The sequence below is a fragment of the Haemaphysalis longicornis genome, unplaced genomic scaffold, assembly GCF_048455015.1.
Source record: "Haemaphysalis longicornis isolate Haplotype H1 unplaced genomic scaffold, Haemaphysalis longicornis Haplotype H1 scaffold_1, whole genome shotgun sequence".
Taxonomy (NCBI): domain Eukaryota; kingdom Metazoa; phylum Arthropoda; class Arachnida; order Ixodida; family Ixodidae; genus Haemaphysalis; species Haemaphysalis longicornis.
This window is the reverse complement of record NW_027526203.1, coordinates 256,120,138-256,132,806: the sequence shown is the minus strand read 5'-3', so window position 1 is coordinate 256,132,806 and position 12,669 is coordinate 256,120,138. Positions and strand designations below refer to the sequence as shown.

General features: G+C 46.8%; 1 protein-coding gene across 3 annotated transcripts in view; it reads right to left on the bottom strand.

The window, feature by feature from the left end:
• Positions 1-12,669, bottom strand: part of LOC144144548 (CCR4-NOT transcription complex subunit 9-like) — a 104,213-nt gene that overhangs the window by 50,936 nt on the left and 40,608 nt on the right. Inside the window, exons 2-5 of one of the 3 annotated variants that reach the window (XM_077676075.1) lie at positions 9,011-9,134; positions 8,783-8,904; positions 6,928-7,048; positions 5,353-5,440 (exon numbers count right to left, since the gene is read on the bottom strand). In XM_077676075.1, coding sequence (XP_077532201.1) covers positions 5,353-5,440; positions 6,928-7,048; positions 8,783-8,898 — 325 coding nt within the window. In that variant the 5' untranslated portion in view covers positions 8,899-8,904; positions 9,011-9,134. The remainder of the gene's footprint in view (positions 1-5,352; positions 5,441-6,927; positions 7,049-8,782; positions 8,905-9,010; positions 9,135-12,669) is intronic. The other 2 variants (XM_077676069.1, XM_077676082.1) reach the window with 2 other exon arrangements.

Here is a 12,669-nt window from a genome sequence, read left to right as displayed (position 1 = left end):
TCCTTCAGTGTGTTTTGGTTGGACTACAGGTGACGTCAGTGAGAGATGCAAGCTCCCCTTTAAAAGCAATTGCCACCAAAAACGTCACATTTTCAATTGCCTGATCACTTCCTATGTCCTATCACACACCAAAGTTTCCTAGTGACTATATGAAGGAGCAGACAAAAACGGAAATATGCCGACTTCATGCAAAAAGATAGTCCACCAGGAACTGAAAATTGGCCTGAGGCTGTTTTGACCCTGTAAAACCTAATGGAGGGTTTCACATCTGTAACAGCCTGGGTGTGGGTACCCTACTTGCTTCAGACAGCGAACCTCAAGCTTAGGTTAACATGACTAGAATAGAACTAGGACCCAACTGAAATCTCACTGCTCTTAAAGGCCAACGGCACTCAAAATTTCGACCTGTTGAAAACACTATTTTCCATAAAGTCTGAAAAAGAAAGCAAGATGCGAAATACAACAGTTGAAGTAAGCTTGTGAACGCCGCAAGCGATTCTGAATCGCTGAAAATCGGCGATTCTGAAACCGAAATCGAGCAGAGTGCGGCCATTAAAATGACATTGCAGCCAGCAAGCGAGCGGCCGGACGGTCAGCAGCACGGGAGCGCACGCACGGGGCAGCAAATGGGTGGCCCGCTCGCAGCAGAGCATCACAGGCTCATCGTGGTTGTTTACGCAATCCGTTCGCAGGTGCAGTGTGGTCTGCGGAGGAGCTTTTTTAAACACTTCTGACTGATTAACAAAGCGTTTCACGGGGCTACCACTCGTCTCCCAGCCGATTTGGTGGTACTTACTGCACTTTCAAAATAAATTTGGTCAAGGTAAAATTAGAGTGCAGTTGGCCTTTAAGAGAAAACAAGCACCTCTAGTTCTTGACGTTTCTTCTGATTTTTACTGTGCACAACCTGACTAGAGTGAGCACCACTTTCGTTTTCACTTTGTTCGAGGAGCCACACGAGGATGGTGCCCCGTCTTTGGCACAACCTCTTCAGGGTGGACGTTTGTCTAAACCAGTCTGCACAGGCTGATGAGCAACGTCGTCTGATGACACCTATCAGCTATTTCACAAAGTTTTGAGGAGCAACCTTCACCTTTCCCACTGCCTAGCTTAAAAGCCAACTGCACAGAAATTTCACCTCGACCAAATTTATTTTGACCATACAGTAAGTGCCACCAAATCAGCTGGGAGACGAGTGGTAGCCCCGTAAAATGCCTCGTTAATCAGTCAGAAGTGTTTAAAATAGCTCTGCCGCAGACGACACTGCACCTGCTGGCGGATTGGGTACACTGCCATGACCGCGTGCCTTGGGCGCACCAGCCGGCCTGGGCTTTGTCCTCTGGCCAGCCACGCAGCTGGAGAACCGGTCGAGCTCTGCTGTGAATGCTTCACCCAGTTGCTGCCCACTGCGCGCATAGAGCTTGCGTGCAGGCTTGCTCCCGAGCTGCTGACCATCGGGTCGCTCACTGGCCGGCTGCAACGTCACTTCAATGGCCATGCTTTCTTCATTTTCAGTTTCAACATCGCCGATTTTTGCTGATCGCTTGCAGCATCCACGAGCGCATTTATATTACAGTCCTAGCCTGAATATTTACCGAGTTGTTGCACTCTAGCTTGTTGCCTACACTTTTAGACTCATTCTCACGTTTTTGCCAGGAGCCCAACTGTAGCCCGCAGTTCCTAGATGTGCTTGTCAGATTTGCTTACATGCTGCGTTCACAAGCCTATGAACTGCACAGCGCAATAGAGCTATGAAAATGCATCACTTGTTTGCACAAGCATGAAATATTTTATAGCTTACTTGGCCAAAACACTAGCACTTTGTAACAAAATTTCATACCATTTTAATTTTTGCAATGACAAGGTTAGCAATATATCTGGCTAACAAAACACTCTTGGGTCCTTGAGAGCCCCAATAGTCATAGTCAGTATTTTGTGTGTACCTGGTAAAAATTTTGGGCGAAACAGTGTGGCATAACATTACATAATTTCAAAAATATGCCGCATAGGCAAAAGCTGAATATTTGTCAACGTACCAAAACACACTTCAGTGAAACTTTCAAGTGGGTAGGTTAAAATGTAACGAAAGTGTGGCTTAAGGACAAATGCCATAAAGACAAAATACAACCTCATTTAATTTGAAAGAACTACAGTGAAACCCGGTTATATCGAACTCTAAAAAGACCACCTATCAGTTTGATATAGGGCACAATTCGATATAAGCATGCTAGGAATTGGACATCATAAAAGCACATAAAATTATATACACTTTATTTATAAAACTGCCTTACTTTCATACAAAAAGTCCTGTACCTTCTGCTTTGAACAAACTTGCTGCCCCTGACAATATGCACTTCTCCACAATGTGTAAAGAGCTGGAGCAGTTGAGGCTGCAACCTTTCACATTCGTGAAGAAGCCCCAGACTAGTGTGAGTGCATCCTTTACCTCAGATTGTGGGCATAGGATCGTCATTGCTTTCCTCACTGCTCCCACTTCCAATTGCACTCGGTACAACGTCGGCAGTGTAGTCTTCGACGAATTCACCCATGTTGACCCGGCAACGGCATCCAGAAATTCTGACAGCTCCCTCCCCACTTTGGCAACACCAGTGGTGGCTTTGTTGCCCTCCTCAGCATTTTCAAAATCATCACCGGCACCCAGAAGCTGGCAGATTTGAAGGAGTTTCAGGCGGCTTCTTAAGAAACATCTGCCGAGAGCCTAACTCCCCGCCGATCATGCTCTTGGCAATCTTGCGCATTGTGGGGACGTGCAACTTCCCCTGCATCCAACTCAATTTATGTTTGACAGCTTTACAGCAAAAGAAAGTTCAGCTGCTTTTGCTATAACTACAGCTGCCAAATAAGCCTTCATTTAGTGGCACTAGTGCTAGCCACCACACTTGCACTTCGGAACAAAGCCCAAAATGCACATACAACGCAACCACAACGTAGAAAAGCATAGCAGATGGGCCAAGATCATTTCTTGCATGGGGGGTACCGATGGCCCGCCTTACACGGCACGGTGGCGCAGTCACAACAGAGAGAGCAAGGAGAAAGAGTCCCATGAACTGCCCATGAGCGGCTTTTAGGGGTGTGCCGTGGGAATTACTCCTCTGCCCCAAGGGAAAGCCAACTTGAGGGGGGGAGGGGGGGGGGGCACTTCTGCAGCATTTGGCATTCAATATAACGAGTCACTGGTATTTTTGTTCCATATAACCGTGCTTATTGCAGGGGTAAGACAGCTGAATCATATTTGGGAGCAGTTTCTGAAGCAGCGAAATTTCGATTTTGGAGCAGAAGAACGACATTTATTGTCACCTTTGGAGCCTAACCAATCACATTTTTGGCAAATTGGGAAGGAAAGCGCAACTTTTAACCGGTTTTGAACGTACATAACACTGAAACAGCCTTTCAATAAAGTTTTTTCTACCAGAATATCATAAGGTGCAAACTGCACTACCTTTTTACAAATTATTTTTAAATTCTTAGGCTCTATGCATAAATAGCATATGGAGGACCATTGAAAATATCGAATAGAAAAAACTAAGCAATCGTAAGGCATTTTTATCATGTGAATGCTGGAATGGTTATTTGTGTAATCCCACACTTGGCTTTACACACAAGTGTAGAGCCATGGAAAAAGTTGCGCGAAGCGAGGTGACAGTCATCGCACCCCACCAGCCCTCCCATTTCAATCCCCAAAGTACACGCTCATTACGATCGTAATTTTAGTAACGTTGGTATGTTTAGCCACCTGCCGCTTTGCATTAAATTTCACTTCAGACAGATGAACCATTATTACTAGCATGCAATAATAGCTTGTCCCACTATCGGACACTGCTTCAACATTTTGCGGCGATGTAGCCTGCGCCGCCACTTTTGCAGTGTCGATCATCCCATTCCCGCCAATGGCAAGTTCGCTGTTAAAGGCAGCAATAACTCAGCGTTTTATAACACCGCAACGGGTCCGAAATTTTACTTCAAGGCCGAAACACGGCGAATTCGCGGGCACCGTATTGTTTTTGATGAACTCCCATCTTTCGAGTTGCACAACTTCCCGCAACAGATCAGACGACTACATGTAGACCCAGTCACCCCCATAACCACAACCACTGTAGAAATTGGCGAAGAGCACTCTGCCTGAACCACGAGCAGCAACTGCTTCACCTGGCGGCCATGTTTTCCAATCTTCACCATACCAAGACGGCGGCGCCAAGTAATGTCGTTCCGGACGTAGTTTGTCATCTCAGTACACAATAATTTTTTCTGAAGAACTTTGCTATGGTTGTCGATAGGAAAACTTCAAAAACTCAGAATATATCACGTGCAACCCTACATTGTGACTTTTGAAGAACTATTTTGTTGGGGACAATTCTATGCATTTTTTTATTGAATGATCAATCAATTAAACCTTCATTAACAGCATCACCTTGGGGGTGCCGAAAAATTATGCCATCAGTAAGCATTTTTCCCCACTGAAACTGCCGGGAGCGTTGAAATCCTTGGCTCTCGGACTGTTCTGGAGCACTTTGGCACAATTTTTGCAGTTACTGAAACTGATGGGAGCATTAAAATCGTTGGCTCTCAGACTGTTTTGGAGCAGTTTGGCGCAATTTTACCAATTTTCAAGCTTTTGGAGCAGCCTGGAGCAGGAAAACAAATTTGTATCAAATCTGCGCAATATGCGCAGCTGTCTCACCCCTGTATACCGTAACCAGAAATAGTTTGACATACAGGATAATTCGATGTAAACGGGTTCAATATAGTCGGGTTCGACTGTACTCTTCAGTAACCCACACAGGCTCTATTACAACCACAAAAAAGAAAGAAAAGAAAAGCAAGACATTGAAATGCCATAATTTTGCAAATGATGTCAGCAGTGATGCAATAAAGAGAAACCTGAAGAGAGTTATCAGCGTATTAACTGCACGTAAGACAAAGCAAAACAAGAGGCACCACTACAGTCGCACAGTCGTGTTTCTCAGTGGCATTGTTCGGAGGTCACTAATAGCACAAAAGAAGATCCTGCGACGTCATAAGAACCTGGTCAGAAAGTGGCTGGTAAGTTGCCACTGCTTCATCTGTTTTCATCTAAATTACTTGTTTGCGAAAAAATTGTGATCACTGAAATTGGGACAAAGCCAACTCTGATAAAGAACCAAGATTGTATTTTGTCTTCGTGGCCCATTTAAGTGCCCTTAGTAATTTATTGTGCAGTTGGTAACAGGTAGACTAGCCTCAGTTCAGGCTGTGACAAAGGGCTGCAATGTAGGTGACAAACACAGGTGACAAAGTGCAAGGTTTCGGCATACAGAAGTTTCCACTGAAATGAACACAAGCCCAACAGCTCACCTGCAATCAGACTGGGGCGAATTTCAGGATGCGAAGCTGCACACTGCATCAGAGCCAGGGCATTGCAGACTCTGTTCGACTGGTGCGCCTGTGTGGGTGACCGCCAGGACAGAGAACACAATGGGCCTCAATTACAGGCACGGTAACCAACAGCTGAATGCACAGAATTAAAAGAACATCCACATTGTTTGCATTCTGACACCAACCCAAGATTGGTCTTTGTTTTTAGCACTTGTAAAATGAACATTTTATGGGAACTTGATCTCCAGTGTGGAGCAAGTTCTTGCAAAGGACAAGTGAACATCCATTCCAGACTGGGACAGTTTTCTTGAACTGCAATATTTCTGAAAGCTGCCTAGCTTTTCTTTGCAATCATAAAGCTGCATGTAGTGTCAGTGACACTAGCTCCAAATGGGTAGATGTCAACTTGTCCTTCGCAATAATTTGATTGATTGTAGGGTTCAATGAGCCAACACAATGCAGGCAATGAGGCGCGCCGTAGTAGAGGACTCCGGATTAATTTCGACCACCTAGGGATCTTTAACGTGCACCGTAATCTTGCACACACAGGCGTTTTTGTTTTTCGCCTCCACCAGAAAAGTGGCCGCCGCAGCTGGGAATTGAACCCACGTACTCATGCTCAGCAGCGCAACGCCTTAGCCACTGAGCCACCGCAGTGGGTCCTTCGCAGTAATGCTCCAAGGCTCGTTCAAAGTGGACAGGGCTTCAGTTTGGGTACGAACACACTTGTATGTGAAATGCCATCACTTATCTCTATGATAGGGTTGGAAACATTTCTGAACAGTGTCTCACCATAGTTTCAAAACAAAACAAAAACATCTCATTCAAGTTTTCACTCCCTTCAAGTGGTCAGAAAAAATTTATAGAAGTGCCTTAGTATTCTACTAGCTGATTTCCATTCCTGGTGCAAAATGTTAGCTTTCTGCTTCCTGTGGATAATTTTGGAGGTGGGAAAAGGAAAGGCATGATCAAGCAGCATCGCATATTTCACCTGCACTTTCACTTGTTTTGCTGTACAGCGATTTATATATGACAGCATAAAAAAATTGCAATTGCACACATTTCAGACAGCTTTCCTGCTCTCAAGAGTACCTTTTTGGACTAAAAAGGCCAGACAGAATTTGATGAAGATGGGACAAGAAGGCAACACAACCGAAGCATTTGTCTGTCCTGCTCCTTATCTCATCTTTTGCATTCGTCTTTCCCGTAAAGGCACACATGCCCCCATTTGCCCTTTTGACTTCTCTACTTGCAAGTTAACATTCAACTATGACACAAAGTAAAAGGCATAAAGTTCACAAGCTTATCAGCGCCAACTTTCGTGCAGTATTATATGACGTGCAGAGTACGCACTACCTAAGAATGCATCATGGAAATACTAAACTGCCACACAAATAAGCTCGTTACAACCGCAAGGTGGCAAAACTGATCTGTGGCTCACATTGCAACCGGATCAATGCAGGAATGAGACATTTTCTCAATTCCTGTCTACCCTAGCTGACAATATCCCAACTTAATATCCTTATCATCCATAACAGACCAAGGGCCACGCACACTGAGAGACGGTGGGTTGATGTAAGGGTAGACGCTGATGATCTCTTGCAGAAGCGCTGCGACCGTACCAAAGGAGTTCCACAGCATGACAGCCAAGTCAGGGACAACCTCCCGCTTCTTGCTGCAAGATGACATAGGTGCTCACTTATTATGCGCACAGCCATTTGCAATGGGCTGCAACAATCTGCTGGGTGCACATATGGGCGCCTAAAAAATTGTTGCCCTACAAGTTGCTTCTGGGAGAATGGTCTACCACGATGAATGGGGAAGGTCCCATTTGTAGACACAGAAGGCCCTGCAAGCAACAACAATGCAGAGGCATAGCAAGAGCTGTTCTGTTAGAGCTCCTGTGTTTTAGATGTTCTCATATTATGCAGGACATGCACAGACACCATTGGAACGCACCCTGAAAAGCATTGTTTCTAGCCTTATTCACTGAACAGAATTGCTAATTGAAGACACGGTATCATCTGCCACGCATTCAACTAGATCAGCCACAAAGCGTTGCGTGTGCTTGCACGCACCTCACCAGAGCCACCTCTCAAGCTGTACACACACCACCTTGCCCACGGAACAAAAGGATGTCCACCCCTCTTCACTTCCTTTCCTGTGTTTTACACCCTTCAGGGGTGAAAACTTCCTAGAGACTTCTTTGTGTGCTCCAGCCTAGCATATCATAACCTAGCATATCATGTCGGCACCCAGGCCACCACAAAAACAAAAGGTGTGGATACCTCTCACCATTGCAGTCACTCTGCCTTTTGCTTACACCTCAGTCATAGTGACGTCAGGGCTAAAACATCCATGCAATGTCTGTCACGTTTTGACCTTCGCCTAGCCCTGTCATAAGTTAGGAATGCAGTCAACGATTTACCCACACTTCATAAGTCTACATTCATTCTTCCAGACCTGGTACGCCTTCTTGCCAATACAAACAGGGCACTTTTTCCAGCATCGTAAATAGTGCAAAAAATTACAAAGTTAAAAGATGCGGCAATTCTCAGGCATCTTACCTTAGCCACAAGGTCTGCATAGCCTTTTTATGTTGCAGTGCCTGCAACACTCTTGTTAACAATAAAGCTTTATACTGATGAATTGTCCAGGTCAATCCAACATCAGTATTTGTAACCTGTACTGGGTACACAAAGGCATTAAAAGCTAACAAAAGTGCCAAGCTGTTGCTACCCTGCACATAGTAAAGCGGCCTGAAGCCACCAGGCCCCTTTGATTTATCAGACCCAGACAGCCTGTTGGCAGTCCTGACTCTCCACAGGTAGGAAGGGCCATACGGACACATAGAAAAAAACTGAATACTGAAAAGCATCTCAAACAGTCTGCAGGGGCTCAGGGACTAATAATTGAGTAGGCCCACAACTTCTGGCAGTGATGGGTATCACTTAAGTCTCCATTTGAATAATAGGGCCATGAAGGCAACATGCACCATTCATTCTTGACCATTGGTTTAACCCCAGTTGCACCTTCTCTTCTCGACTGCAAGTTCGTTTCATTTCTTCACTCTGTCCCAAAGCAACGTGCAGTCATAAAAGAGGCATTAACCTGGCGTATTAAAAATAGCAGTTTATGCACGTTTACCGGCGAAGCAGCATGTTCGGGTCACGCCAAAGAACTGAACTCCTACTCATCTTTTTTTTCCCTCGCTTTCTCCTTTATCTTCTGCCTCCGCGCTTTCTTCTCTTTGGTGTACACTTTGTGCAGTGATAGGGTCCTAAGTTGGGTACGCGAGCCTCACTGGTGTGGGCAGTTCTGCCTTTTGCGGCTCTGTATGCCTGGCTCCACCCGCCCGGGAACAGGGGAAGGCAGAAGCAGTGGGCAAGCATTGCCAGCTACCACATACCTGAGTTCCAAAAGCGCGTTTGCACGCGTGTTCGGATCGGCGATTTCTTTTACCCATTGAACTATCTTATCTCTTTCCGCCGGCTGAGCGTTTGAATGCTGCGGCGGGGCGTTCATCGGCACCTGCAAGTTGGCGACACAGCAACAACAGCCCCGTCAGACAACGGACCGCTCCCGCCAGACATGACACTCGAATCATTCGCACAGTTTCGATAACACCGATACTAACCAGTCGGTTCAACTGCCCGCTGGAGGCTCGGGGAAGCAAGGACGTCCGTTGGTTCCGAGGCTGACGGCTCGCGACCAAATGCGCGGGCCGAGTGGCTCCTTCAACGTCGTCGGAACGGCGAAATCTTTCAGAGGGATTCATGACAACCCTTAAATGAACCTTCTGGGCTTGGAAGTATACTTCCCGGTGAGAGATAAAAGCTTTCTGTTGCCCAAAAATCAAATTATACGCTCATAACCCACACAACTTCTGCTCCCGGTAACACGTTTTAACCGCCAAAACGAGTCACCTGGCTGAACCACTTGAACTGGCCACGTCGATACGACGGCGCTGGCGTCGGCAGCGATGGCCCGTATGGAAACGTCCCTTCGTCGGCCTTTAGTTTATGGAGGTGCATCAAAGGAACCTTCACAGCATCGTAACTCCACAATTTCATTCTTTACCTTCAGCGCCCATTAGGCAAATAAATATTATTGCAGCAATCGGTGTCACTTTTAGAAAGCCCCAAGCACCAATTTTTTACCTAATATTCTCAGTCCCTGCTCGACTACATAAATTTGAAGTTACAGCGATGTTTCTAAGCAAAGCGTGCGATTGAACTTCGATCGGTTTAAATTAGTGGCGACAACTTCGTTTCCAGCTTCAGCTCCGTTTCCGCCGCACCCGCAGCTGATCATGGAGGCCATGGCCAGCATAGTTTCATTATATGAAAATCTACGATGGCCAGCTTGCAGTGCTTATAGGTAGTACTAAAATTATTTACGTCTAGTACACTCTAGTTTAGGGAATTGTTCGCGGCGCAGAGCCCAGCCACATGCACAGCGCCCTTTATCAGGTTGAAAATAGAGGTGCGTGCTAGATGAACTAGAAGAGCTCTTGAATCGAAAATCGCACGCGGTGAAGAACCGCTTCATCATGTTTGGTCAGCCCATTAGGCATCCGAAAGTTGCCGTCAGGGTTTTGGAGTGAAAGGGCCGGTGTGTAATTATGAGGCACAGCAGCCCACGTAGATCGCTGACTGTTCTAGGCAACCTTTGGTGCAGCAGCATCTTGTCTTGTAAACGGTATTGGTAACACCGGCCTATATAATGTATAGATCATGCGCGATCGATGTCGCAGTGTCCGACTGGACGTTCCCAGTACTACACGTGTGCCTTTAGGGCTTGTAGGAGCTTTTTTTCCGGGTCAGATTTTAGACGGAGAGAGAGAGAGACTTTAATAAGATCTGAAGAGAGAATGTACGTCATCGGGGTCTTCAGTACAAGATGTTGGTGCGGCCAGCCGCTTCCCCATTTTCGTAAACAATAGCTGCGCGTCAGGGCAACAGCTGATCAGCTCACTCTCACACGTACTGCTCGCGTGAGGGGTTCGGAATGAGAGGAAGATGTGCGTTTCTGGCCATCCCAGACAATGTGGTAGAGTGTGGCTGGGACTTGGCAATCGATACACGGGGTCATAAAGTATGGGACAGGCGTGTTGTATGTGGGAAAGTGTGTTTGGAGTTGTCTCAGGATTATTTCTTATTTCGTGGGCTTATCGGTGCCTATAGAGTTGTTGTCAATCGACAACATCGATTGACAACTCTAGGACAACGTACGTCGCTTACGCCAGTCGGCCAGTGTCGTGTAAGACCGTGTAAATCAGTAACCACATGCAGCGAATATTGCGAGCGACGCGACGAGCGACGCGACTGGGATCCGAAAGAGTCGCTCGCTGAGGCAGCCACATGAAGCTATAGCGATCGCGCGAGCGACGTGACGAGCGATCCCAATATTGCCGCACAGCGCCCAATACGATTATCAAAGTACACACGGCCGCAAGGTTTTTTTTTTTTTTTTGATGTGTGCATTTGTCACAAAAACTGGAAATAAACATATTTCAGCGAGCAGACGATCGTATATGCCGCCTCTCGCCCCTTCTCCCGGGTTTTCTCCCTAAGCCGGAAGTTGCGCCCCTTACCGCTCTCGGGAAGTGAGCGATTTGGTCCGCGGCGAAAAGTAGTCGATCGCTAGTCGCGTCACTCCCCAAATCGCTTGCAAATCACTTGCAACAACTCCCCAAATCGCTTGCAACAACTCCAAAATGGCGATCTGCTGTTCAGCCATGGAGGAAAGAAAAGGTTTGTTCAGCTAAGACAAGCATAGTGCTATGGTCCCTAGAAATATTTTCAGGGACCATATAGGGCGCCCAGTACCAACGGCAGTGCGCATCCATCGATACTTCTCTGTGCACGTATATTTTCGTAACTTTCAATGTTTACCCCGCCATTCGTACTGCTTTAAAATGAATATGCATTACGTTTAAGCGCAAATAGCTGGTTTGGCAGGGTAAGCCCTGCCTAATTTGCGTTTCCTTTTGCCGGCCTCAGCCAATCGCACCTGGGCATATGACATCATAGGTTCTGTTGCGGGAAATGAGCTAGTGGGTCGAATGGCCATACTTTTTCCCTAATTATATAATTGATTGACTGTAGGGTTTAACGCGCCGACGCAACGCAGGCGAGCCCCTTAATTATATAGCTTATTTAAGCGAAGTGTGCGTTAAAAGCGGAGCCAGTACGATTCTAACGAGGCAATCTTTCGAATGAACCAAACTGTGTTGCGTATGCGTGGCGGGGCTATGCAGGCAACACAAGTTTGTTTTATTCGCAAGATTTGGTGCTTTATAGTGCCCCAGCGCTTGTCCGGCAGCTATTTTTATTCAGTGAACGACCTGCACTCTCGTTGCGCTATGCAAACCTGCGCGATGTTTAGATTACACTGCCACGAATACCTGAGCCAAATATTGCACGTGCACGTGAAGCGGTGTGCGCGCAATTTGCTGTGAAAGGCGCGGAAAAACCAACCGCACTCTCTTCAATTTTCCTCATTATGCACCCCTGGCATATTGTGAACTAGAATAATTCTAGTTCACTGTACCTCATCACCATCATCATCACCAGCCTATCTACGCCCACTGCAGGGCAAAGGCCTCTCCCATTATTCTCCAATTATCTCGGTCCTGTGCCAACTGTGACCAATTTATCCCCGCAAACTTCTTGATCTCATCTGCCCATCTAACTTTCTGCCACCCCCTGCAACGCTTGCCTTCTCTAGGGATCCACTTGACCAGCCGTTATCTTGCCTTCGCATTACATGCGTGTCCTAGCATGTCCTAAACGACGTCATTGTGGCCATGTCAACTGTGACGACCCGCCGTCGTCGGCGCTGTGTACCGACCTGTTTTGTCTGAACCTGTGCGCACAGTTTCAGGGTTTCTTGTGTTTTCAGTGGGCGCGGAGACTGAGTGACGAACTCAACACTCCTCTTTCAACCAGACCACTCGACAACAACCGTTTATTGCTTCAAAAACGCCCTTCCAGACTGAGCGCTTGCTTTCGAGCAGGCAGACATGCCTGTTTTTTTGAGGCACCAGAACGGAAATAGACCCTGTTGCGGAATTATGGAAGAAGAGGAAGACGACCGCGTACTATCATTACTATCGGAGAGAGGAGAAAGAAGCTAATAAACCTCGGTCCGGCTCAGCCATGGCCTCGCGTCTGCGTCCCGTTCCATAACATTTCTGGTGCCGTGAAACCCGGGTACGACGGACCAGCGGCTCCACGGCGCAGCGCCTTCAAGGTAGTGCGTGGCCTCAGGTACGTCGGATCGTCTCATTTC